General features: G+C 46.9%; 2 protein-coding genes across 3 annotated transcripts; both read left to right on the top strand.

Moving 5' to 3' along the window:
• The first annotated feature begins 1298 nt into the window (after positions 1–1298).
• BRD8 (bromodomain containing 8) lies at positions 1299–17471 on the top strand. Of its 2 annotated transcripts, XR_009959889.1 has the most exons (22): positions 1299–1357; positions 1679–1775; positions 2470–2539; positions 3545–3594; positions 4688–4810; positions 4969–5049; positions 5498–5562; positions 6190–6326; positions 8268–8412; positions 9599–9808; positions 10198–10478; positions 10992–11447; positions 11801–11894; positions 12108–12154; positions 12576–12790; positions 13041–13133; positions 13338–13406; positions 14030–14207; positions 14896–15000; positions 15854–15898; positions 16493–16669; positions 17056–17471. XR_009959889.1 is itself a non-coding variant. In XM_062587329.1 (21 exons), exons 1-21 carry the CDS (start codon positions 1339–1341, stop codon positions 17113–17115), a joined length of 2811 nt encoding a protein of 936 aa, XP_062443313.1. In that variant the 5' UTR covers positions 1299–1338; the 3' UTR covers positions 17116–17471. The 2 variants fall into 2 exon arrangements, 1 of the variants encoding a protein (XP_062443313.1); XM_062587329.1 differs by lacking the exons at positions 15854–15898; positions 16493–16669 and adding an exon at positions 6759–6974.
• Positions 17472–21203: 3732 nt separating this feature from the next.
• LOC134147018 (bromodomain-containing protein 8-like) lies at positions 21204–26528 on the top strand. Its single transcript, XM_062587718.1, has 7 exons — positions 21204–21473; positions 21870–22076; positions 23409–23554; positions 24134–24220; positions 24655–24723; positions 25746–25930; positions 26359–26528. The coding sequence occupies exons 1-7, from the start codon at positions 21336–21338 to the stop codon at positions 26526–26528; spliced, it is 1002 nt and encodes a 333-aa protein (XP_062443702.1). The 5' UTR covers positions 21204–21335.
• Positions 26529–26772: the final 244 nt, after the last annotated feature.

The following is a 26772-nucleotide window of genomic DNA, read 5'->3' as shown; positions in this document are numbered from 1 at the left end:
GGTGCCTCACACAACTCCTAGAGAAAAGGGGCACAGTGGAAATGGGGTGATGCTACAGCAGCCATCAGAAGTCCAAGCTTTGCTCTTCACAAACATGCACTACACACACAAGGTCACGCACCCCTCAGCTCACAGACACGCCCCTGCGCACACACAGACCACCCCCACAGAGAGACCACCCCACAAGACCCCACCTCCCGTGCACACACACACCAACCAGCACACAGGACCCTCCTCCACACACACACCCCACCGTGCAGGACCCTCAGCTCCACACACACACCCCACCACACAAGGAGCCGATCTCACTCCACACACACCTCCCATGGACCCCCAGCTCCACACACACCTCCCACCACGCAGGGCCCCTCTCTCCACACACACCCCCCACCACGCAGGGGCCCTCTCTCCACACACACCTCCCATGGACCCCCAGCTCCACACACACCTCCCACCATGCAGGGCCCCTCTCTCCACACATGCCCCCCACCACGCAGGGGCCCCCACTTCACACACACCTCCCACAGACGCCCTGCTCTACACAAACCTTCCATCATATAGGGCCCCTCTCTCCACACACATCTCCCACCACGCAAGGGCCCCCACACACACCTCCCACAAACCCTCCGCTCCACACACACCTCCCACCACGCAAGGGCCCCCTGCTCCACACACACCTCCCACCACGCAGGGACCCCCTGCTCCACACATAACCTTCCACCACGCAAGACCTCCCTCTCCACGCACATCTCCCACCACGCAGGTACCCCTCCACACACAGCTCTCACCACGCAGGACCTTCCCCTCCACCCGCCCACGCGGGACGCCCCCCCATGCACATACACACCACCCACGCAGGGCTCCTCTCCACACACACACACCCACTACGTGGAACACCCCTCGCCACGCACGCACCCCACCCACGCGGCACCCTCCCCTCCACGCACACGTACCACCATGCAGGCCCACCCTCCACTCACCTACGAACACCGCGGGGCAGGACCCTCCCTCCACAGCTGCATACGCGCACTCCCCACGAGGGATCTCGCTCGCGCGCTCCAGCGGCGCCGGGCCGGGCCGCCACGGCTCGCGCCCACCTCGCCTCCGCGCGGCGCCTTCTGTTAGGGGTTTCAAACCTCGCCGCCCGCCCGCTCCGCCAATGGGAGCGCGAGCCCGCGCGGCCGCCAATCACCGCCCGCCGTGCGCGCCGCAAGGGGCGGGGCCCGCCCGCGCGCCCGGCGGTGGCTGGGAGGGAGGGCGTGAGGCGTGCGCGCGCCTCCCGGCGGGCTTTGCGCGCGGCTCCGCCCTGCCTCCGCTGGGCCGGGCCGGGCGGGGAAGATGGCGGCGGGGACGGGCAGTGAGTGTGGGGCTTGCCGTGAGAGTTGGGGGGGCGGCGGCAGGATGGCGGCGGCGATCCGTGGCGGCGGGGCTGGGGCGGGGGGACGGGGGAGTCGGGGAACGGCCCGAGGAGGGTCGAGGCGTTGTGAAGGGAGGGGGCGGGGCCAACGAGCCCGGGAGAGGGGCGGGGCGAGGGGCCTGGGAGGGGCGGGGCCACGGCCGGGAGGGGCGGGGCCACGGCGGGGCCCGGGAGGGGCGGGGCCACGGCCGGGGCCACGGCCGGGCCGGGCCGGGGCCGCACGCAAACGCCGGCCGGTGGATTTTTCCCTTTTCCCGGCAGAGCACAAGCTGCTGAGCGCCGGCCCCACCGAGCCCTGGTCCATTCGCGAGAAGCTCTGCCTGGCCTCGTCCGTCATGCGGAGCGGGGACCAGAACTGGTAAGGGACTGAGCAGAGGCTGGTGCGGACCGCGGCGCCCCCCTTGCTGGTGCTGCCTGGCCGGGCACTGCTCCGTGTTGAGACTTACACACGCCGGAGGCTGCACAGAGCAAAGCGCAGATTCGCGTTGTGTTGGCTTATTGCCTTTCACTACACCGATTGGTTGTGCAATGGCTGGTCATGTTGTGCTTTCCATGTACTTTCTGCTCGAAATGGTGTGGATGTATTAGACACGTATCTTGAAAATCTTTGTTCTTGTTTTGTAGCTACTGCGTAAAAACAGAAGTGTGTTAATTGGAACAATGAAAAAATAACATGTTTATAAAGCGAGCTGCAGTCAAGAAACACATTTAGTAGCGTCCTGAGCATCACTTCTAGACTCATGGTTGTGTTTTGCTGCCCCTTTCCCTCACCAAAATAAAGTTTTAGTTGTGGAAATATAAAAGTGTCATCAGAAGCTAGAAACTTGCTTTTCAAAGCAAGGGAGGGGGTGTGTTTTTGAGAGCAGGCAAGTGTTTTTGAGTCCTAAAGCTATCCTTGAATAATTCCCAAACATAACTGTATCTAGGCAAGTTTACTGTCATTATGGGGACTACTCAGAGTGATGAATATTGAGACAGATCAGCACCTTTTTGCTGCATGTTGGCTGTGGTAGAAAGTAGGTTTAGAGTGGCTCACCATTTCTCTTCTGTAGGGTCTCAGTCAGCAGAGCTATCAAACCCTTTGCAGAGCCAGGCCGCCCACCTGATTGGTTTTCCCAAAAGGTAAGGTACTGACTTTTCAATCTTGCAAAAAATTAGTTCTCTATTGGCTATATAAGACAGCTGTCTAGGAGACTGTTGTTTTGGTTTGTTTTTTGTTTTTTAAAAAAACAGAAAAAAATAGAAAAACATTTTTAATCAATTTTATTTTTAAATCAGATTAAATGCTTTTTCCTGTTTCTGAAGTTAACTTTGAGCTTACAGTATAAGTTAGGAAAGGTTCAGAAAAAGACAAGAAGGATTATCAAGGGCATCCATGTAAGGGACAGCTAAGTAAGCTAGACTCCTTCAGTGTGAAAGAGAGATGTTTGTAAAATCAGAAGTGGCATGCTGATGATGAATAAGGATTAATTGCTCAATACATCATCCAATACAAGAGTTAAATACAACTAACAGGAGGCAGGTTCAAAGCAAACCCACATGGCACGTAAGTTGTAGAATTCCTTGCTGCTGGAATTCATGGTTGCCCTTGTCGTGTATTGTTTTTTGGTGTGTCCAGGTGTTGGGGCAAGCATCAGAGTGTGTTGTGGTGTAAGTACTAGAAAGAGATTCAGAGACTCGAGGAAGGAAGAGTCTTTTTTTTTTCCTTTCTTTCCTTTCTATGTTGCCTACTGTTTTCTTAGTTCTGATAAACTATGAAACTGGCCTTGTTATAATGCTGCCTTCTCCACTGAAACATTTTTGGTGCATGCTCACAGAGCAAAACATTACAACTACAGCTCCTAATTATGCTTACTTTCTTTGATTTGTAAATTGTTAGTTGGGAACCTCTCTTCTTTGTTTTAAAGGTCAGCCTGAGCAGTTGTAGAGTAGGGAGGGAATATGCTTCCTCATGTTGAGGTACATTAAATTGTAATCTTGGAGGAAACTATGGGGAGGATAGTCAGATATGTCCAGAAAGTGTTAGACCTCTGAAGAAGGAGGAGTAGGTGCCCTGAAGTCTTTGTTGACAGTGATTTGCTGTTAGTGACTTTTGGGTGTTATCTAACTTTCTTTGTTTCTTCTTAGCACTGTGCCTCCCAGTATTCAGAGCTCTTGGAGACTACTGAGACCCCTAAGTGAGTACAAAGTCTGAAGCGAGGGCCATCCACAGCAGTTCCAGAGAAACTTGTCAGTTCTTAGAGCAAAGCATTTCATAATAGTTTCCCAGGAGGAGTGTACAAGAATGAGGAAATTCAGTTTTGACACTGCCTTGAGCAGGCAATGTGATTAGGGTATGGCAGATGTTGAAAACTGGTTCAATGGGAAGAGCAGCTGGGAAGAAAGCCCAGGGTGTTCCTTGGAATATCCTTCCCGTATCTCTTTTATCTGGTCTTCTCTTTTGCAAGACTGATATGTTTCAGTAATACATCGTTCTAAAACTGGCTACTGTGTGCTTGTTAGTGTCTTTCACATACTCTTAACTATCATTACAGTGCCAGTACATGGCAAGGTATTTGGAGCCGTTTGGCCTCAGATACATTAATACAAGTTGTGGTGTGTGTTTGGGGAGATAATGCTGCAAACAGGAACATCTGTTTGCCTGGAATAAAACCCTAAATAATAGTCTTATTGATCAGAAGATCTTATATATAAAATTATAATTCAGAGTAAGGAAAAAAGAATAGGAAACTAGTAAAAGTGAGGTGATAAGTTATGATTTTCTTTCTTTTGCAGTGGTTTTGGATTGTTTTCTTACCAGTTTTATTGCAGCTTTGTGGTGTCAGATATTTCTAAGTTCAAGCATTTTGCATTGGGACTTGACACCAAATTAAATTAAAGGCAACATGTTTAAAAGTAGTTATTTATGATAGTGCTGAATAAAGTGGCAGTAGTGTTACAAAAACAAAGAGCCTAGTAGAGTTGTTGAAGAGAAGTAGATGTTTCATCACAGATAAGAATAAACTTGTCTGAAGTTGAATGATTGATTTGCAGGTTGAACATTTGAAATGGGATTTCATCTTTAATCTTCTGAAGTTTTTAATATTGGACACATTTAAGGATTAGAACTTACCAGAAGAGATTGTTTGAACATTGTGCCTTCCAATATTATATGAGATAAATTGAAAGAGGTTGATTTTGTGGCAGGAATGACAGACGAGCCATTTATGAAAGGAGAACTGGGATTTTCTGTGATTCGTGCATGAACTATTTTAATTTTCTCTTCTATAGGAGAAAACGTGGTGAAAAGGGAGAGGTTGTTGAAACTGTGGAAGATGTTATTGTGCGGAAACTGACTGCAGAACGAGTTGAAGAATTGAAGAAAATGATTAAAGAGACTCAGGAGAAATACAGGTATTTGGTAGAGGCATTAAGCTGTGGTGAAGCTGGGGGTCATGTCTTGAGGAAATGGCATAGGTGGAGAGATGCATGGGGTAAAAATATGGGAAACAAGAGCTGCTTAGGATTTATTGTTCAGTGATCAAGTAAGTAAGAAGATTTTCTGATTACAGGCAACTCAAGAAGGATGCAGAGCTGATCCAGGCTGGACACATGGATAATAGACTGGAGGAGCTGTGCAATGAGATTATGATGTGGGTTATTTAGTTATTTCCGTATTATGCTTCCCTGACACTTTGGCCTGGCAGACTTCTCTTGCTCAAGGCACTTAGGGCTGAGAGATATCGGATAGCTGGGGAGATGCTTTGGCTTCTAAGAATGGACTTAATTTGGATTGTGGGGCACCAGCTTATGGGGAGCATCTTTTGGAGTTCTCAGTAAAGAGCTTGGTGATGGCTTGCAATACCACGATTGCTTCCTCTGTTTTAATAGTCAGCTGGAAGTGAAACTTCCTGCAAAGTTTGTCATTCTCTGACTGGCCTCTGACTCCCCTTCCCTCCTCAGAGGAATTGAGTCTGAGCCCGCAAAGGCAGTTCATTATTGCCTAGAGATTATGGGGCAGAGATCTGTAAGCTGATTGTGCATGAAGAACTAAATGGCAGCAGGATGCTGTGTGACGGTAGGCTCTGGCTCTATATACAGAAAGAAAAAAATGGAGGAGGAGGAGGCAGAAGTGAAGAGGAAGGCTACAGATGCTGCTTATCAGGGTAAGTTGGGAATGTGCTCCCTTACTGCTCTTCACAGATAGATGTTAATGTTCTTAAGAACATTTGGGAAATCTTTAAGTCTTGTTAAGATCTGTTCAAGAGGAATTCCTTTACCCTAAGAACAGCAAACAAAGTTCGTATTCTTGTTCCAGCACTGTATTTGTAACAGGGAAAAATGCAAAGACTTCTGAGAAGAGAACAAGTTCTATTAAAAAAAAAAGAAAGAAAAAAGAAAAAGTGTATAAGAGGAAGAAGTATTAGCAAGAAGCTTTTTAATGTCAGGCTTTTCATCTCTTTAGTTTTCCTCTTGATCACTGTGTGACAATAAAGTGAAAAGAGGTTTGTTTTGATAATTTAATGCATTTTTATAGTGCTTAGTGCAGTTCGGTGAACCAGTGTGCCAGTAGTGGGAGGTGGAGAATACCCAACTGCTGGGGAAATTTGAAATTAAAGTGTATTATCCATTGCTAGTAGTATTTGAGAACTGAGCCTAGTGTGGTGCCAGAAGTTTCCATAATATAAATTGTTGTTTCCCTAAGGTCCTTTAGGACAAAGACAGAAGTAGCTCTCAGGGAGTGTCCAAAATGCAGTAATGAAATCTCACTTTTTTTTCCTCTTCTCTTCCAGCTCGTCAAGCCATTAAGAATCCGCCACGACGATTAACGGGTGTGATGGTTCGCTCCCCTGCAGGTTCAACCTCCCCAGGGGGAGACTATGCTCTGGGAGATCTGTCTCAGCCTGCTGTAGATGAGGCCAGCCCTGGGGTAAGGATACTTCCCATGGCGAGAGGCAAAGACCAGCTTGGGACATGGGTCTCTGCATCTGTCATGGAACAGGAGCCTGGGGAGAAGCCCTTGCCTTGTTTTGCAGACTTTTCTCTATGGTAGTTCTGTAGTGTGGTTGGTGTACAGTGCTGTTCGAGATACATGTTGTCTTCGATGTCTGTGATAATCAGGTTTTTAGATCAAAGGCTGTGTAGGGGCATCAGTGGGTTGGCCAGGGAGTCTTCTTTGTGCCTGGGAAATGGCAGTACAGGGCAGGGAAAGGATGAAAGCATTTGGCTGGAGTAGGTGTAGTGAGTGAATGGAGTAGGTGTCTGCAGTGTGCTGGATCAGCGCTCTTGGGGGAAGGAGCAAGTGGGTCTAGTCCATGTGATGGAGTGTGGCTTTGAACAGTGTGGTTTTTCTCTTTCTCAGGTCACTCCAGGGACATTGCCCAGCACCCCAGTTGCCTCCTTCATTGGAATCCCTGACACCCCTCCAGGCTCTGCTCCCCTGGATGCCCCCATGACCCCAGTCACTGATGATTCACCCCAGAAAAAGATGCTAGGACAAAAAGCAACTCCGCCTCCTTCCCCTCTGCTTTCAGAGCTGCTGAAGAAGGGCAGTCTCCTGCCCACAAGCCCCAGGCTGGTATGGAGCTCTCTGCTCATATATGCAAGCACACAAACAATCTGGTCCAGACTCTCCCACTGAAATGGGGGAGCTGCAAAGGCTTTTTAAAAACACAGTTTTTGCAAGAGTCCCAACAGAAATGAAATCTGAGAAATGTAGTGACCCTTGTGAGCCACAGAGGTGGGACTGTTTCCCAGTGTACTGTGGGTGCAGGGCTGTAGAGGTCAGTCAGCGCATAAGACTACCTAGCACCCTTTGGTTATAAGGAGCTGGAGTTGCAGACACTGCTAGAAGAAATCATTCTTCCTAGGGGATCATGTTAGTAGGCATCATCCTGGTCAGTCTCCATGGAGGTGTTCTTGGTGCTTTCTCCATTGGGCTCACATTTCTTGTTTACATCTTGGCAGGAACTTGAATTTTAGTATTCAAGACAGGTCTTAACATAGGAGTAGGGAGTCCTTTAATAGGGTTTATGACTGGTATTGAGGTGGACTCAATCATCTGCTAGTTTAGGTTGTAAAAAGTAATTTAAATCACTATGATGACAAGCAATTTTGGCCCCTTCTGGTATTAGTGACTTTGGAAATATTAGAAGGGCGACCATTGCTCTTTGTTCAGAGCCCTGTCTGAAAGTAGCAGCCATCAGCCTGCCTGTGATATGGCTCCCTGTGTCAGTGCTTGTGAAATGGAATAGATGTATTGCTGGTGGCCTTTTTTTTTTTTAATATAGTCAGGTTGGGAGTCTTTTCTACTTGTTAGCTTGTCTGAAGACTCCATGGGTTATATGTTTGCAGGGTGCAATGTAAGGTATGAGGAAGTGAGGAAAAGAGACTGGCTGTGGAAGACTTTGATTGGGTTTTCTTTGTATTGACAGTGCTGTTTTGCATCTGCTTCAAGGTCTATCATAGGTTTATTGTGTGACCTTGATCAAGTTACTTTTCCATCTTGGTGCTTCAGTTTCCCTCAACTCAGAAAAGGAATAATTCCCTGACATCTGAGGGGGTAGAGAGACTGAATCTCTTGGTATTTGCAAAGAATTATAAGATTCTTGACCAGAAGAGCTGAGGTAGAGCAAAATATGTATTTGGCCTGACTTCAAAGGAGGATTGCACAGCAACTGTATTTTAGCTGAAGAACAACAATTAGTTTCAAACTGTCTTGTTGTGCACTTGCATAAGAGGCCTCAGGCAGGGACTAGACTGGAAAAAAAGCACAGAAGACATGCTGAGACATCAAATGATGGACATATTTGTGGAGGTGCGTATCTGGCAGAGAGTCACCAGGAACTTCAGCTGTGTCCTCCTTTGGCAGGTTGGTGAAAACGAAATGGCAGTGGCTTCTGGTCACATGAACAGCTCAGGAGTCCTGCTGGAGGTAGGAAGCGTCCTTCCAGTGCTGCACAGTGGGGAAATGCAGTCAGCACCTGGTGCGGTCCCTGCATCTCCTGCTGCTTCAGGTAACTCACAGGGACTCTTCCTGTACAATTTTCCCTTTCAGATATACCTGAGGCTTTAGCAACTTTCCAGTTATGTGCCATAATTTCACAGACTGCATTAGGAATCCTAGTTGTAAAGAGATGAAAACATCCAGCCTGGCTGGTGTGGGAGCTTTGAGTTTTATTTTTATTTCTCTATCTTTCCCCTCACCTTTTTTTTAAGACAACTAATTTTTACAGAAAAAGGGTACCTTGAAAAATGGCTGAAACAATTAAACTTGATTTGACCCTGGTGCATTCAGTCTAGTTTCAGGTTTTAATACTGGCTAATAGTAGATACTTCAATGTGGAAAAAAAAGGCTTAGTTGAGAGTTGGAAAAAATTGGGTCTGGTGTCTGATTCTCATTTTGTCAAACTGCAGCTCCTTGTGAAGCTGGAGGATTCGCATATCTTAGCTCTGCTTTAGCTCAGAGGTGTGTTAAGGTTAGACTGCAATGGACTGTGGGCTCTAGGATAATTTCCATACAGGGGGGTGGAAAGGACAGTGCAGAAGTCTTTGCAATGAGCCTTTCTAAAGAAATATCCCTAAGGTAAAGTTTCTTTCCAGCCCATGTTAACCAGTGGTTTAGTCATACTACCTGTAACTGATGATTTATGCTGGAGTTCTGAATGGATAAGCTCACTTTCTTTATCCCTGTCTGTTCTTTAAGTCCTGCTTATTTGTTTGAGGTGATTAAGTAAATTCAGACCAGAAATTATGATTAAGATGAATGGCAGTCTTTTAACTAAGAGGAAGTCTCCAGGAAAGACCTGCAAAGAGATCCCCTCTGCTCCCTTTTGGCTCTTGTGATAACTGTTTGTCTTGGCTTACCCTGTGTGGCGCTCTTCGCACTGTTTTTGAGATTTCCCATAGTTTCATTGGGATGAGCCTTTGGAAGGGCATCTCTCTGCATGTGTAGCTTAGCCTCTCCAGCTCGTACATTAAACACAGTGTCCCATAGTCTGCATGGTTCTATCCCAGGTTACGCACACCAAGGAGTCATGCATTTTGGTGCAAGCTTTCCATATAGGTTTTGGGACCCTGTATAGGTACTTAGCATCCTGCCCCAGAGGAGGTCATCAGCCAGCAAAAAGGCGAGTGGGGCTTTGTGGAGTTCAGTGGTGGCTGCTTCTTGCTCATGTGCTTTTCCCTTCTACTTTCTGTTAGGTGCTCCTACGCTTTCCCGGCTTTTAGAAGCTGGTCCTGCACAGTTCACTTCACCTCTTGCTTCCTTCTCCGCTGTTGCCAGCGAACCTCCAGCTAAGCTCCTACCACCCCCAGTAGAGCCTGTGTCCCAGGCAACCATTGTCATGATGCCCACGCTGTCAGCACCGTCCGTTGTGCCACCAGCTGCAACTCCAGAAAGTGTAGCAACAGGTGCGTTCCTGGACTACACACTCAGCAGGGTCTCAGCTGGGGCTTTTGTCACCTTGGACTCACTGTTGTTTCTGAAGGGGTGTTTATGGCTGGGTTCTGGAGTAAACAGATGGTGCTCTTGGAGATGGAATTTGAACAGGATTTGCTGGGTGGGGGTGAGGGTGCTAATGGTATGTTGTCTGATTGTGATTCAAGGGCTGAATTCTCATTTTCTCTACTGTGTGAAAGCAAATACCACCCATATTTGTCTTTCATTTTTCTGTGCAATGCTATTGTGGGTGGACTTTGGATATATGTGATTGGTGCTTGTCTTGCCCACTGCAATATTCCCTTATGTGGGCATGACTTCACCAGATTGGTCTCTGATTGTCACTCTCATCCCTGTCCAGTGAGCCAGCCAGAAGCCTGTGTTTCCATGGAGGCAGTGTCTGATTCCCATACAGTGACAGTGTCCATGGACAGCAGTGAAATATCCATGATCATTGATTCCATCAAGAAAGAATGCCTGGGTTCTGCAGCTGGCAGCAGTGCAGGGCCTTCCAAAGATCACTGCATAGATGGGAAAGAAGACCTGGATTTAGCTGAGAAGATGGATATTGCAGTGTCCTATACTGGGGAAGAGCTGGACTTTGATACTGTTGGAAACATTATAGCCATCATTGAGGACAAGGTAACCAGGCAGAGTAGAGAGCCAGTGTGTTTTGTTCCACATCCAGTTAGATTAATCCCAAGTACTTGTTATTCACCTGTTTAGTCTGCTTATACAAGCAAGTAGTAACTATCTTAAGCACATTCTCCCTTTGTCCACGTGAATAGGGAATAACCCTATGACACCACTGTCTGCCATGTTTAGCTTCATACTGCATTTCAGAGTACAGAAAGAAATCTCTTCCTCAGATTGGGTGGGGTTTGGGCCATGGATCTGGCAGACAGAGGAGTGCTGCTTATGACATACTTCCCAGGACCAGTATTTCTGAAACTGAAAGCTCTCTGGGAGACAAGGTCTCAGACATAGTATGTAGGGGAGTAATGTGAGTCCTACTGCTGAAGGAAACTGGGTAGACACGGTACACTAGGAGTTTTCTTCCAAAGTTGGCTCATTACAATGTAACATTTTGAATTTATTTTTAAATCTTTCTTGTTGACCTTGGCCTGCACTGCTGTGTGTGTTTTGGGAATAAAGGTAGACGACCATCCTGAAGTCCTGGATGCAGCAGTTGTTGAAGCTGCTCTGTCTTCTTTCTGTGAAGATACTGATGACCCTCAGGCCCTGCCTGGCCCATGGGAACACCCAATTCATCAGGAGCATGAGAAACAGGCCCAGATACCCCAAGTGTCTGTGACTGTGAAGCAGGAAAGACTGGAATGTGAGGAGCCAGAAACAAAAGGAATTCGAGACCTAATGGGCATTGGAGAACTGGGATCAGAAATAAAGACAGAACCTGCAGAGCAGGAGCAGAATCAGCTGTGCCCTGATGAACCCATACCAGCAACTGCAAGAGCAACAGAAACACCAGAGCTTAGGAGTCAAGAGATAGAAGAGGATCAAAGAGCATCTGTGACAGCAGGAGAGAGTTCTGAAACTGAGATAGAGTCAGCCAAGGGAGAAGACCCAGTGTCCAATACAGTGAAGACAGAGGTATGTGAGCAGGGAGGCTGCCTGGAAATGGTGTGAGGAGAAAGGAGCAGTTGTGGCAGGTAGGAGAGACGTTTAGAGGAAGGATAATTGCTGTGTTTGTAGGTGACCCTTCAATAAGTGTGACTGTTTCCTTGGGGGTCATGCTGCTGATCTGTTCAATCTGCAGGAAAAGCTCTCCACTCTAGGCAGTGCCTTTATTTATCTCCCCCTGCCCATGCGCAGAATTGCTGTTGGGAAGGTACTCAGTGAACCTCATGGCCTTGAGTTAGGTTAGGGTGAGTGAGATGTGCCCACACCTTCACTGAAGTAAGCTGACACAAACATCTAGATTTGTGCATTTCTCTTCCCTCCAGACCCCACCTGATGATGATTCATCCCCTCCACAAGTCCCAAATGTGAGTGAAGACTCCTCACAGGCTGATGTTCAGCACAAATTTGAGCTGTCAGGTAACTTAATTCAGCTAGGAAATCTTTTATGTGCAACATTATTAGCTGGATAGATGTTAGTGATCTTGTTCAGTTTTTGGGGAGGAGGGAGAAAAGAAGATACATGCAGGAACAGTGGTAATTACTGCAGGATAGCAGGTATTGGTACAGGAGCTGAAGCAGCAAAGACTACTTTGGAGTATCATAACCTTGCTGCTTTTCTTTCTTTCTCAGAGTCAATGAAAGAAGAGGCCCAGGCCCTGTTTAGGAGTCAGATGAAGGTAATTCTGAATTGGTTGTAGTCATCTTGGGCTGTATAGTTACAACATCTTGCTGCTGCTGCTTCCTAGCTCCCATCTGCTAAAAAACAAAGCTTATGTTCAGCTTGCTGCACTGACAAGAGAGTGGGCTGTCTGAAGTTGGAGCTAAAGGGAAGATTGCTTCAGACCCTATAAAGCTGTGTGTGGATGTGTTTGTGTGTGTTTGTGTGTGTGTGTGTGTGTGTGTGTGTGTGTGTGTGTGTGTGTGTGTGTAGTGGAGCAACAGGCAAGACAGAGTGACTGAAATTTTGTGGAAACACCTTTACAGCAGCAATAGCAAGAAAATCACCTTTATTAGCTAAACCTAAGCCGTAGCTGCCTTGGAGGCTGTGAGTCATTGCTGTAGCAGGCTGTGCAGACTTATGTTCTGTGTCTATTTCAGGATGGGCAGGGTGAAGAGGACGATGAGGATGGTGCCAGTGAGGCTGCCAGTTTGGAGGAGCCCAAAGAAGAAGATCAGGGTGAGGGATATCTATCAGAGATGGATAACGAACCCCCTGTGAGTGAGAGCGATGATGGCTTCAGTGTCCATAATGCACCATTACAGTCTCACACGCTAGCTGACTCCATCCCCAGCAGCCCTGCCTCCTCGCAGTTGTGAGTATCACTGAAGCTCTCAGCTACACCAGTGGCAATCCCAGGCTGTTTTGTGGAGGGAACGTGGGATTCTCGTGTCTGTTTTGCTGACTAAGTGGGTTTGAAGAGGGAATTTGTTGATCTGTGTGGCATGAGGTTCTCCTTACTCATAGGCATAAGCCTGCAGACAGCACCGTAGTACCAGGTCCCACTGTTTCTTTCTTTGGCATGGATTAGTGTAGGTATGTCAAAGGCATTCTTTTCTTCTCAGCTCTGTGTGCAGTGAGGACCAGGAAGCAATACAGGCCCAGAAGATCTGGAAGAAAGCCATCATGCTAGTTTGGAGAGCAGCAGCTAATCACAGGTGAATTTGATGTTTTGAGAAGTAGAAGAAAAAAGTGACTAATCTCAGGCAATGTGCCACTCTCCTGTCTCTGAGGCTGTTCTGATTTGGTACTGGGAGATGGTGAATCATATTGCTCCTGACATGAGAGCGTGCAACAGATATTTAAGGATTGCTCCTTTACTGCCCAGAAGAGAGCACTCAGTGGACTCCTTCTCTCTGCAGGTATGCCAATGTCTTCCTACAGCCTGTGACTGACGATATAGCCCCAGGTTACCACAGTATTGTGCAGAGGTGAGAGACTTAGCAGTATTAAGTTGCATTCTAGCATCATTTGGTCAGGAACAGGTTTCCTCAAGAAAAAGGCTGTCTTCAGTGGCAGACAGGAGTCTTTATATAGCACTCTTTTTAGAGAGTTCATTACATTGGCTTAGACAGAACACCGTTTATCAGCAAGGTGGTATGTGACTGTGGTCTGCTTCTTCAGCTTTCTATCAAAGGTTAGAATTTAGTCTCTGAAATTCCACAGACTCATCTTCTTTAACTGGCTGTTCTACTGTCAAGGGTAATGTCTTCTTCTGGAAGAGTTACCAGAATCCCCTGCTAGCTCCAGAACTTTCTCCTGAACAGTTCAGTGGGTGTAGCTCTAGCTCCCTCATGTCTCCTTCAGCGATGCCTGGATCTCAAATGCGTCTCTCAAGGCATTGTCAGCATTCATGGTGATTGCTGTACAACTCATGTCTCCTGACCTGAGACATTCTCCTGGAACTCAGGAACTCAGCCTGTATGGAAGAGGAGTTGGGTCTAGTGCTACTAAATTGAGTAGATGGTCTAACTAGACATGCCACAGGCCAAGGTCTATTTGCAGAAGAGGGAGGGAAGAGCTGAATATTTTTTTGACTGCATTTCTTTCATAGGCCAATGGATTTATCTACCATTAAGAAGAACATTGAGAATGGGCTGATACGAACCACAGCTGAGTTCCAGCGTGATATTATGCTGATGTTTCAAAATGCAGTTATGTACAACAGCTCTGACCACGATGTGTATCACATGGCTGTGGAGATGCAGCGAGATGTCCTGGAGCAAATCCAGGTAAAATTCTGAGCCTAGACCAGTGCAGGGCAGAGCATGTGCCTTGGTTCATAGGTATGGGAAAGATTTCCAAATGTAAGCCCACACTTTACCTGCAATATCTTTGAATGAAGTAGTCCCATCCTCCCCTGCATCTTTCTTGTCCTTGTGTTAGCTCAAGTGGTGGTGGTGAACTAGGCTATGGAATCAGTGTAGGCTAAAACTAAGACAGACAAACGTTTCCCAGGTTCAACCCAGACCAATTTCAGCTGTAATCCCCTTCAAGAGGTATACACATGTTCAGGCCAGCGAGAACCATGGTGTGGTTCTGGAGCAGAAACAAGCAACAGGATTGGGGGACAACAGGGACAGGGTTGCTTCTTTTGGTAGCTATGCTGGTTTATGCTGCCTTTAAAATGTATGTAAAGCTATGTTCTGAGACTGTCTTCCTACTACGTGCCATTTAAAATTGCTGAAGTGGAATGTCCCAACTGGCAGGGCTAACAAGGTTTTAATTGGGTTTTTATAGTCCTTCAGAACTCGTGGCTTCTGAGGTGAAAGGAGCAATTTATTTTGAGGAACAAACAAGGAACTGAAACTGCCTCTGACCTAATCATTCCTAGCCCTGTGGTTTATGATACTAACTGACAAGCACTAACTGAGTTTGTTTTACCTGAGAAACTTAACTGAGAGTGTGGTTTTCATGCAGCAATTTCTGGCCACACAACTGATCATGCAAACATCGGAATCAGGGATCAGTGCAAAGAGCCTGCGTGGGCGAGACTCCACTCGCAAACAAGATGCTTCAGAAAAGGTGAGGATGCTGCACCCTACAGAAGGGTGGTCAATACCTTTGGGAGAATCCCAGGATCCTACATGAAGTTCCCATACCAAAGATGAGTAGAATATTTTTAAGGTTGCAGTAGCTCCAGCTTCTTCATGTGAAATCTTTCTTTAAATGTGTCCTTCAGTTAGATTTCAGCTAGGAGCTATACTTCATCCCAGAGGCAGGTTCCATGAGTTATCTCTGTAATCCCAATAGTTTTGTTCCCTGTTTTAAATAACTAGTTATCAGAACTGGAGGGAAGTGAGCAGAGTGTTGGAGGAGGCATGCTAGAGCAGAAAGGTGAAAGTGTGGAGATTTGGAAGACTAGCCTGTCTATATTCTTTGCTTCCTCATCAGAGATTTTTAGAGCTGGGGAATTACTGCAGTCTGGTCTGCTGTGTAAAGCACACCAGAGAACCTTTGACTTCTGCATTTGATCTGAACTAGTAATCAGTGTAGGGTTTTTCTTTCTGTTGTAAAGACATGCCCAGCCTTGATTCAGGTGTTTTCAGGTGCTCTTAGCTGGTGCACATAGCATTGTGACAGCAAGGACTGCCTGCTTAGCAGTGGTGTGACTGAATGCACAGTGCAAAGAGATTATTTGGTAGGCCAGAGCTTGCCATGGCTGAGGAGAGAAAATCCCTTTCCTAGCATTCTTACTCTCGCAGTATCCCTCTTTTGTCCATTTTTATGTTCCTGCTGCATAAGACTGCTGCCATGCGGGAAGGGGAGTGGGGCATACGTTTCTCTATGCTGATGTATGTGGGCTCATTGCTTCTATGTGGCGTGTGCATTTCTGTATCTGATATCTGATAAGTCCTTCTGTTTGGCCTTTTAACAGGACAGTGTCCCAATGGGCTCTCCTGCCTTCCTTCTCTCTCTCTTTGTAAGTATTGAAAGGCTGCAGCAGGCACTGTGGTACTGCTGGCAGTGTCCTCTGCTCCTTGCCTGGGTGATCACTGCACTGTCACAGCATCTTTAGCATTGCAGCAATGTGTGTTAACTTAGTGGTTGTACAACCATGGTTATTAGAGAAGAAACATCTCAGTCCCTTGTTCTCAGTGTGGGTGAATGGGAGGGGCTTGAGTCTTTGCTTCTGGTTTCGAGTATTCTTGTTTTGTCATCTGCTGTTGCTGTTTTCCACAACTACTCTCCTGCTTTCTTTCCATGCAAGTGGGAAGACAGGTCAAGTGCAGCACTATAGTTCTGACATCTCTCGTGCTTATACAGCTGCCCCTTTCTCACGTCCAAGAAAGTACAAAGGGTCTGGGGAAAGTGAGGAATCAGCTGTGTACTCTTTTCTCATTCATGGTCCAGAAAACAAATAAGATAACCTGCAGAAATGTCTTGATCTGTGCCTATGGTGATCTGGAAGTGTTTGGAAAGCTATTCCCTTCTGGGAAACCCCAAGTCTTTTGAGTGTGGGAAGGAGAGAGGGGAGGAAGATGGAGAGTTTTTTTTTTCTCGCATATATCTAAAGACAGAGGAGTACTCCGGGAGAGTCAGCATATCAGCCAGAGGGAGAGGGCAGCGGATCAAAGGAAGCTCTCAGCTCGCCTTCTACTCATGGAGAGCAGCTGTGCGGAGAAGCTAGGGAGCTAGTGCCAGGGTCTCTCAACTGGAGGATCACTTCCCATAGGGATCAGCAGCTGATAAGGTAGGTTAGTCAGCGGTTTCCTCTTCCCATCTTAAGAGCCAAGCTAGAATTTGTCACTTGTGAGAAAACCTGCACTGTGCAGGCTCTAAAAGCATCCATCTGGGTGAGAGCCTTGCTGCCCTTCTCTGTCCTGGCTGTCAGCAGTGCACAGAGATGCTGCAAATCCTAGCACCTGTGTTGTAGCCACAGTGATTTTTGTAGGTAGGTCTGCAGGCAGGTCTCCCCAGGCCTCCTTAGGACAGCTTCCCTTTCTCCTGCTTGGAAGGCAGGGAAAGGTGTTACAAGATGCACAGTTCCTTGCCTCCCGAGTACTGGAGGAAGCATATTGGATTTAGTGTTTCATAACTCTCTGCTAACACCAATCCTTTTGTTTGCCTGGTGACTAGGACGGAGGCACCAGAGGGCGTCGCTGTGCCATTGAGGCAGACATGAAGATGAAGAAATGATGCTGCAGACAGATGGAAAAACCCAGCACCTGGCATCCAGAGCTGGAATGCCAGCAAGACGCTGTTAAAACTGTCAGAAGAGGAAGAAAAGCTGTGTGTTCCTTTCTGGGACCTGCTCCTCCTCCTTGGCTCATCCCTCTGAAAGCAATATCTTGTCAGAATGTGTAACCCAAAGAAACTTCCCTGGAGGGGAAGACTGGCCCTGCTGCCTGTTCTAGGGCAGTAGTCTTGGGCTTCATCAGTGTTCTGGTGTTAGCTAGCAACTGGTGGCTTGTATGTACTGTAATGTGAAGTGTACAGATTTTTACTAGTGATGTGTAAATGTGTATGTATATTAAAGTCTGAGAACAAATCCATTGTACCGTGTGCAGTGTACTTAATATCACAGCGCTGCAGTGAGGAACCCTGCTTCTGTATCATTGTGCATACTTATCTTCCATATATGCATATATAACTAATTTCCAGTTATCTCTATTGCAAACAAGCACTGCAGAGCTTTGTCATCAGTTAATTATCAAAATGGTGTGTAGTTCTTGGAGCGAGGGGAAGATTTCCTGCTTGAGCGTGTAAGGATGTGGTACTGTTACGAAATACACCAGGAGATCTAATCACAAAAAAAAATAAATACTAGTCTTGTCAGAGCCTCACTTAAAGAGACTGAGGTATTGAATGTACCTTACATTCTTTTTCCAAGAGTACGGAAAGGGGTAAGCAAGTGAAAATTTCCTGTCATTCTAGCAACTGTAAACTTGCCAGTATCTGCTTTCAGCACTTACCTCCTCTGGTTGGACATTGGAGCTCTTGAACTGTTTCTCTCTATGGCAGACTACAATTCTTTTCCTCAGCAACCCAAGATGCTTAACTGAGTTTGAATTCCCTCTGGCAATCCTCAAGTGACCGACTTGTTTTCTGTTCATTTGACTTGTGAGCCAAAAATGGCATAGTTTCTGCTGCCCTGGCCTTCCAGGAAAAAGGGAAAAAAGTGATCTTTCCTGATGTTTCCAACAGCTGGATGTGGTCTACATGGTTTTCTTGCGCAGCATGCACAAGGTTCAGCTTTCTGACCCACCAATTGCAGGAGCCAGAGTCATTGCAATTAAGACCAGCAGAATTGTTACCTCATCTCGCAAGAACTCTTGCTTTTCCCAGGTTTCGTATTCCAGTTGGTTGGGCCCACTGTGTTGAGTCCAGGGCTGAGCTAAGGTATTTTTCCACTAACAGTCGCTCTAGATTTGGTGCTCAAAATACAGAATCCACTCCTTTGCTTGATTTGCCTACTGGTTAGTGCCCTTCACTATTGAAATTGGGCACAAATTTCTGGTCTCAGTTTCTAGATATTACAAATTGTTACGCTCATGGAACAAGTTACAGAGGTTTTTGCTTTCTGATATATTACAGAATAATTCAGGTTGGAAAGGACCTCTGAAGATCATCTAGTCCAACCTGCTTCTCAAAGCAGCACTAGCTTCAAAGGTAGATCATGTTGCTCAGAGCCTTGTCTAGTGAAGTTTTGAAAATCTCCAAGAATGGAAATTCCACAGCCTCACGAAGCAATTTGTTTTGGTGTTTACCCACCCTCATGGAGTAAATGTTTGCCTTATAGCCAGCTGAGTTTCCTTTGCCACAGCTTGTGATCATTGCCTCCTGTCCTTTCACTGTTCACCACTGAGAGGAGTCTGGCTCCGTCTTCTCTGTAACGCCTCTGCTCTGTTTGTCTGGGCTGAATAATTGAAGTTCCAGCATGTGGATGGACCTTCATCCATCCCACTAGTAACCTGCTTTCATTATGGAAAGAATTGCTGTTCACTCCTCTCTTGGTGTCTTCTTTTATTTTTCCTTCAAAAAGCTTTTCTTCTTGTCCCGTGACAATTTAGGAGCCTTTAATTACCTTATTTATGATCATTAAAAAAAAAAAAATCTAAGACAATTTTCCTTTACAGAACCGTGTAGCCTCTTACTCAATTCATCATCTCATGCTCTGCCTATTAATTCTGTTAATTCTGTCCCTTGTTGACATCTTAATTAGAAGCAGCCCTTCAGACCCATCCTAAGAAAAAGTCTCTGTTTTGGTTATTTATGATCTCCTCTGTGGCAACGGCTGATAATGATGATTAATTTAGTTTTTCCAACTGGCCCTATTTTCTCCTGAGATGTTAGCACTGATTGATTGTGTGTCATCCCCACTGATCATCTGGCAGGTGTTCTGCTTCTGATGTTTTTTGATGAGGTTTGTTGTTATCATTTGCTTTTATGTCTTCAGTTTTTCTTTGTTTTTTTGGGGGGGTCTACTTTACTGTGGATTTTGCATTTCATTTGCTAGAGCTCAGGGCTTTTATCATTTTCTTTCTTTTGACATGTAAATTCCCTTTAAAGACTGATTTAAAAAAAAAAAAACTTCTAACAGCTTCTTAGTTGCACAATGTCTAATCTCCACAAACTGAATTAAAACTTCCCCAACTTCCCCTTCAGATGATGATTCCTTGTTGGCAACTTATGTAAAGTCCATTAGGCAGGTCTTCATTAAAAGTAGACTTCTGTATTTCTCTATCCCTTAGGTTTCATATGAAATTGGTCTGCAACTATTTCACTCATCCTGCTCGCCATGCACTAATGCTACTCTTCCATTCTCTAGCACCTTGAGTATGCCAAGATTTAGTAAAACTGAGCGCAAGGCCAAAGACCTTAATCAGTGCTTATGCCCAAGTCACCTCAGCTTGCTGATTTTAAAATGCTTATCCTTCTCAGCTGCAGTACAGAGAGATGATCGCAAGTGATTGGATTACCCTAGCCTAAGGCTTTTCTGGTCTTTAGCTGTGCTGTGGTAGCTGGCTACGCTCGTGCACCCAGCTCTGCTGATCCTGCAGTAAATTGCTTTAGGCATGGTTACTCTTCAGATGAAATCACAGTTTGCCCAACTCCTTTAACTGGAAGCTGAGAGCAGGTAATATTATCTGTTACCTCATCAGGTTTCATCTGCTTCTGCTGAAGTTAACTTTGAAAGGGGTCTCAGAAGTATGGCCTTTCTGCTCCTAGCTCGGGTTATTAAGTTCTAATATAAGCAAATGAGTTCTCATTCCAAACGCAGTGGATTCTTAATTTCTTTCAGTTATGCCCTGCAGGCTGTGTTTGCAACTGCGCTAGCAGTCATGAGAATCTGAAAGGAAGTCAGTGAAAAATATGCTTGTTCAAAACCCTGGAAAAATTAGTTTGCACATAGTTAACTGAAAACGATAAAAAGGCAGCTGATGATTGCCTAGAATTCTGCACAGGTACAGTGTCCAGGCAGGTGAGTTCAGTGGCAAAACACAGATTTTCCTGATAGCCCTTTACTGCTGTTACTGTGACTCTGCAGCCGATCCCCAGACTCTGCAGGGGTCCTCATGGACTCATACCGTGGAAAAGACCTGGGCATAGACTAATGAACAAAGATGAAATGAATGGTTTCCACCTTCTCAAAAGAGTGCTAATTTTTATTTTCAAGCATGTATAGAACTGTCTCCCATCACTGTGTGACTCTTCATGGTTATAATTCTTCTAGTCAGACACACAGGAAACCACCATCCAATTAAACCACATCCATCACAATTAAGTTTTTGTAGTGTTTACAATAAGTTATTGTCAATACAACAAGTTCTTACCAAGCAGCAAAGGGAATTTCAGTGAGTTGTCCTTGGCGTCATTGATCGTTCGCAACAGCTACCAGAGCTCAGGAGCCCCAGCACTCGTGCTTGCTGCTGACAGCCTTCAGCACCTTAAACAAGCGGCATCAAAGTTGCATGCTCCAAACCCACCCAGCTTCCCCCCAAGGCATGGTAACCCACTGACCCCCAGGCACAGGGAGAGCACAGGAAGGGCACAATAACACCTGAGATTCAGTGTCCCAGGCGTGGGTTGGTGTTGTGGAGCTGCAGCCCTGCCACGTACCGCGAAGCACGGGCTCAGGCGCAGGCTGCCTGCCTCGCAGCGTTCTTCCCCATGCTTTGCATCTCTGAGGATGTCAGGAAATGAACTGGAGTTTGTAGTTGTGGAGCAGAGTACAAAGAAATTGCTGTATCTCTCTTTACGTTTGTTTGCAGATGGGCCATGCCTGGGTGTGTTGGGGGTCTGAGACCGAGTCTCTTAGCGAGTCCGAGAAGAACAGTGACTTCCAGTCTCTTCTCAGCTGGGATTCAAGCGTGGATCTAGAAGTGGGGAACTGGAGGAATACTGAACAGACAGCCATGGGGGAACTAGAGGAGAGCAGCCAAGAGGAAGACTGCAGGGAGTTCAGCGAGCCTCTCTGGGAGGAGGACAGTGAAGACTGCCAAAAGGTAGAGACACAGTGTGAACAGGACAGCCTTCTCCAGTTCCTCTCAGAGGTAAGTCTCTTTGGATTACAGGAGTGGGGGCTGCATGGCTCAGGCCCTCCTGAAATACTACTGTTTTCAGTGCCTCCACCATCCTGATGCATGGCAATATCCTGGTGGAGAAGCAAGTTCCAGAGCTCACTTGCTCCCTGTTCCAAGCCTAGCCCTTGTTCCTATTTAAAGCTGGCACTGCAGCCGGGCAGATGCTTTGCCAGAGCACAGCTCACCCTAGAGTACTGAAATGTCAGTGAATTGACACTGTAATAATAACGCAGGAGTGCATCAGAAGATTTTGCAGAGAGTCCTAAAAATGGAAAGCATTTGTGAGTGAAAGCAAAAATACCATTTGTGCTACTTTTTTCTTCCTTTTGCCTTCACAATTTGAAGCAATAAACCTCTGTGTTGCAGGTAACCCACTTAATGGAACCTCTCTGCATTAGCAGCACAGATTCAGCACAGAGTCACTGGGACTTTTGTGGCTCTGGGAAACAGGATAACGGGGAAGATGCAAGCTGCCAGGGAAAGACCATGGGGTCAGCAGTCTCAGAAGTAGAAGAAAGTCAGCTGCAGATCCTGGCAGAAGAAGATAAGAAAGAGCACTTCCCAGAAATAGAGGTATGGGAGAGGTGGTCTTAAGAGAGCCTCAGGTCCTGGATGAGAGACAGAGACCATGCAGGAAAACAGCTCTAGAGAAGCGGTGGGGAAGTCCCAGGATCCAAGTGGGGAGGAAGAGACAGAGTGAGGGGAATGCATAAGAAATACAGGCATGGAAGGATGCTTTTAATGTACCAATACGGATCTTTTTGAACAGGAAGATTGTTACAGATCAAACACTCAGATGTAGGAAGAGCTCATCGGCAGTAGAAAGATTCTTATTACCAGAAGAACTGGTAATACTTGGTTTGCTCTAACTGCTGTGTTGCGCAGCACACAGCTTGGCTGGTTGTAGGCCCACGTGAATGTGATAGCAATAACCATCTGCTCCTGGAGACTGTCATCTCTTGGAAGCAGGCATTGTCTAGCATGGGTTCATGCAGTTCCTTGTCCAACAGGCTCTAGGCTCTTACCAGCCTGCAAGATGTTCATCTGCTGAGACAGATGAACATAACAGTGGAAGAACAGTGCCATTTTTTCAGTGCCTACACGTGTTTGTTCTATTGAAACTTAGATATGAGAGATGGAAACATGGGAACCCTGAAGTCATTTCTACTTGTTCAGCCAGGACAGGATTACTCTTGGCAATTCACTAGAGGTCTGACTAGTAATCAAAGCCCTGTATAGTATATATCTACTTTATTTCTGAGGAGCCTGCTCCATGTTTCAGCTTTCCTGTGGAGGAAATCTCAGGTGTCCCTGTACAGTGTAATTCCATTTTTGGATTCCAAAAAATCCTCGCTTCATGCGTCTTTTACACTGTACTAGCAAATCACTATGTCAGCAGCACCATTCTACTTGCTTGGCTGAATCTGTTCTCTGTCACATTCAATGTGAAGAAAAAGCCTACAACATTCTAGAGCTTTGCCTGTGTCTCAAAGCAGTCTTACCTCAGCTCCCAAATGTCCTGTCTTCATCCATGACTCTCTCTAGGCAAGAGAACTGACACAGTCCTGGGTTCCAGTTAGCACCATAGTGCTTTGACCTAGTTAGAGGTGGTTATGATATGAGAGATCAGATCCAGGTGTTACTGAAGTACTTGGCAGCATGACAAAGCTGTGAAGAGCTTCGGTCAAACATCATCCTCCAGAAGAAGGCAGAGAGTGCTAGCTCCCATCTGAGGCTGGCTGCAGTAAAGGAACATGCAGCAGGCAGGCTGGCTTGTAGATAAAGGATTCCAGGTGATGGGCTGCCATTTCAGCTGTCTCTCTCTCTCTCTTTTTTTTTTTTTTTTTTGTTTTTTTTTTTTTTTTTTTTTTTTTGTTTTTTTCCTTCCCCCCCCCCCTTCTTCAGGACGAGGCCCAAGAGGCACCTGGGGAAGAAGCTGCAGGTGAGCTGCATCCTGAAGAGAAGATTAATCAGCCCTTACATCAAGATGATAGAGATAGCACATCTGCATCCTCCACCTTGGGATCTGTGAGTCCTGCCTCCACACAGCTGTAAGTAGTTCAGTTTGCCCTCTTGCAGGGGCAGCATAACAGAGCTGTTTTCTTAGTCTTGTGTGAGAGTAAGCTTGTGACCTAGGTCACCTTAAGGAAGGTGAGATATCCAAGGAGAAGAGAAGGGAAGGAGGTAATTGCTATCTGTATAGGATTACCAGTGTTTTGGGAGACAGTGTTAGAGAGACTTTAAGCAGTCCCCTTTAGGCAGATATATGCATGTCATGTGTAGGCTCTGCCACTTGTGTGATTATCTGGACTGTCTTTTAAAGGGGGGGGGGGGAAAGTGGATTCTTGGGATGAGAAACCAAACAAAAAACTCAACAGCTTGATCCTGCTCTTTATAGCTGTTCAGCTTAGCTATTGTTTCTACCTATTGGCCTGCATCTTTCTGTGTCTTGAGTAGTAAGTCCTGAATTCAGATGCAGCATGCTTCCACCATCTTGCTTTGCGATGCTTTGAGTAACTACACAAAAGGATCTGTGAGCTTTATCCAAGTGGATGTGTTGGGCATTAGCAGAGGAACTGTCCCCTCATTTGCCTCAAACAGGATGATCTGACAGTATATTCCCTCTGCAGGGTGCAGCTGAGCTGGGAGAACCCCCTGCAACGTTTGCTCTTCAAGAGGACTCTCCTGTCCATCTGGAAGATGATAGCCAGTCACAGGTGTGTGGGGGCAAGGTTTTGGGTTGGCCTGGCTCCTGTACGTGCTGTCCTGAGTTCTAGCTCCCTTGTCACCAGGCCCTGTCCTTCCCTTCAGGACAGCCATTGCAGGCTGGGCTGTCTCTCCCTGGCTGTCTCTGCAGCAAGGTCAGCTGCGTGCTGCAAGGCTGGAGAGGGGACTCTGCGTATTTACTTCCTCCATATAATGTGGCAGCTGCTGTGCACTGAAGAGCCGCATCGTTGCTTCCTGCTGCAGCCAGGTTCAGCAAGAGGTTCAGCCTCCTCCCATGCCTGGCTCTGCCAGCTGCTGAAGTTCTGGGTGTTGCTAATAGGCTCATGGCAAGCAGCGAGAGGCAAGCATAGGTCCTTGTTGCAACATTGTCTTCAGCCCTCTACTTGGAGATGTTCAGGGCTCATTCATTTTGCTTGCTCTATAGATACAGCGGCCCATTCCTGAAGGCAGTGTCAGACAAACAAGCCCCAGGATACAAGGATGTGGTGAAGCGGTGAGTTTGTGGAAGTCTTTTCCAGCTGATTTCTATTTTCTCTGCTTTCTCTGGTACCCAACACTAGAAGCAGGAAAGACTGAGTAAGGTCAGCCTCTAGTCTCTGTCCCATACCCACTACATGGTAGTGTTTTCTTCTGTCCTGCCTTGCCCTGACCTTGGAGACCAGTAGGGACGTTTCCTTCTGTTCTACAGAGCTTGGCTGTCAGCAGTGTCTCACACTGATTTATTTTAATAAAATTCCCTACCAGGTCTGAATCACCTGGAAGTCCACACTGACCCTGGTACTGAGATGGATTGTTCCTATCCTTTTCAGCCCCTCACTATTGCAGACACAGTCATTGCAGCTCTACATCCTGGCTGAGCAGGGGACTAGCTTCTGCAGCCCAACCCTCTCTTAGCCCAAGTGGTCGGGGAAAGATGCCCCAGTCAATACCCTCTCCTTGCCCATTGCTTTCTGTACAGATGTTTTACTTTCAGTGGAGAAGTGGACTTTAAGAATATTTCCCAGATAGATTAAGGGCATTTTTCAGAGCTGAATCATATTCTATTCTGGTCACAGTTGTCCTCTCTACAGCCATTCATTTTCTTATTCTGTCAAAATAGGAGAAGTCATATTTATTCTCCATCATGTTTCACTTGCCAGCACTGCTATTTTTGCTAGTGGCACCATTCGATTTTTAGGGGGTTTTAATAGATATCTATTTTAGTATCTTCTTTCTCCACTAAGGCCTGGGCTCGCTTCACAAAAACTAATTACTAGAATTGCTCTGCTTTCCTTCTCTGGAGCTCAACATCAAACTTCTTTCACAAGTAACTGCTAGTGGCTTGCCAAGTTGATTGGATGGCAAGTGTCACATTGGCTAAACTTATTTTTGTCTGACTTTAGAAGACAAACATTTCTCACTCTCCCCCTCTGTCATGAGCAATAAAATTGATTGAATATAGCTGCACACTGAAAAGAGAGTAAGTAAGTTCATGCAGAACTTGAAGAATGCCTGGCTCTGGCTTGTCTTTTGCAGACCCATGGATTTAACCAGCATAAAGAGAAACTTGTCGAAAGGCCACATTCACACGAGTGCCCAGTTCCAGCGTGACCTCATGCTCATGTTCCAGAACGCAGTGATGTACAACAGCTCAACCCACCACGTACACCGCATGGCTGTGGAAATGCAGCAGGAGGTCTTGGAGCAGCTGCAGATGCTGGGTGAAGCCCTCCTGTGCTCTGGGGACAGGCTGGGCTGGGGGAGAAGGTAACAAATCGTGTCTGAGGCCCGTTTCTTTCGGAGTAGCGTTGTCTCCCTAGCTCTGTGCCTGGCTGAGACCAGCTGGTGGCACAGCAGCCGTGGCCTTTGGCAGACCTAGTGACCCCTTCATGGTGCTTGACAGGTTGATGGGATAAAGAACAAAGCAGTTGCTAGAAGGTGAACTGGAAGTGAAACCTTCGTCCTTGGCTTGGGAGAAGCAGCACATCCCTGCATTGAGTAAAGAGGGGGAAAATAATCTTCGTTACCACCTCAGATCAGTCTGGGCCCACACCTATCAAAATGCCTCACTGCTGCAAACTTCAGTGCTGCAGAAGAGCCCTGTTGTTTAGGTGCCTTCACCATACGGTTTCGGCATTGCCGTGTTCAGGTTTGGATGTGGACTTGGTGTTTAATGTCCCCGTTCCGCCCCGGCGGGTGAGGACTGGTCACAGGCCTGTGGCATCCGCGTCCTCTACCATGCCCGTGCCGGGAGGCTGGGGCTGTTTGCCAGTAAAGGCAGATGTTGTGAAGAGAAACCGTGTTCCAGCCTGTGTTTGACCCCCACGGCCCCCACACACACACCCAGCCCTGCTGGGCACAACTGCCCCTGGGGAGAGGGACCCCCCACCCCGGCTATGGGGAAGGGGGGGGGGCAGGGCAAGGTATGCAGGGCTGGAGGGGGGTCCTGGAGGGGAGGGGGCCTGGGGGGGGTCCCGGGGAGGGGGGGCTTTCCAGGGAGGGGGTGTCCCTGGGGGGGGCTCGGGGGGGGGGGGGGGGGGGCCTGGCGTGAGGGACCCTGTGC

This window comes from Rhea pennata, chromosome 14, assembly GCF_028389875.1.
Source record: "Rhea pennata isolate bPtePen1 chromosome 14, bPtePen1.pri, whole genome shotgun sequence".
NCBI lineage: Eukaryota > Metazoa > Chordata > Aves > Rheiformes > Rheidae > Rhea > Rhea pennata.
Note: the sequence above shows the minus strand (reverse complement) of the source record. Positions and strands in the feature narration are given on the sequence as shown.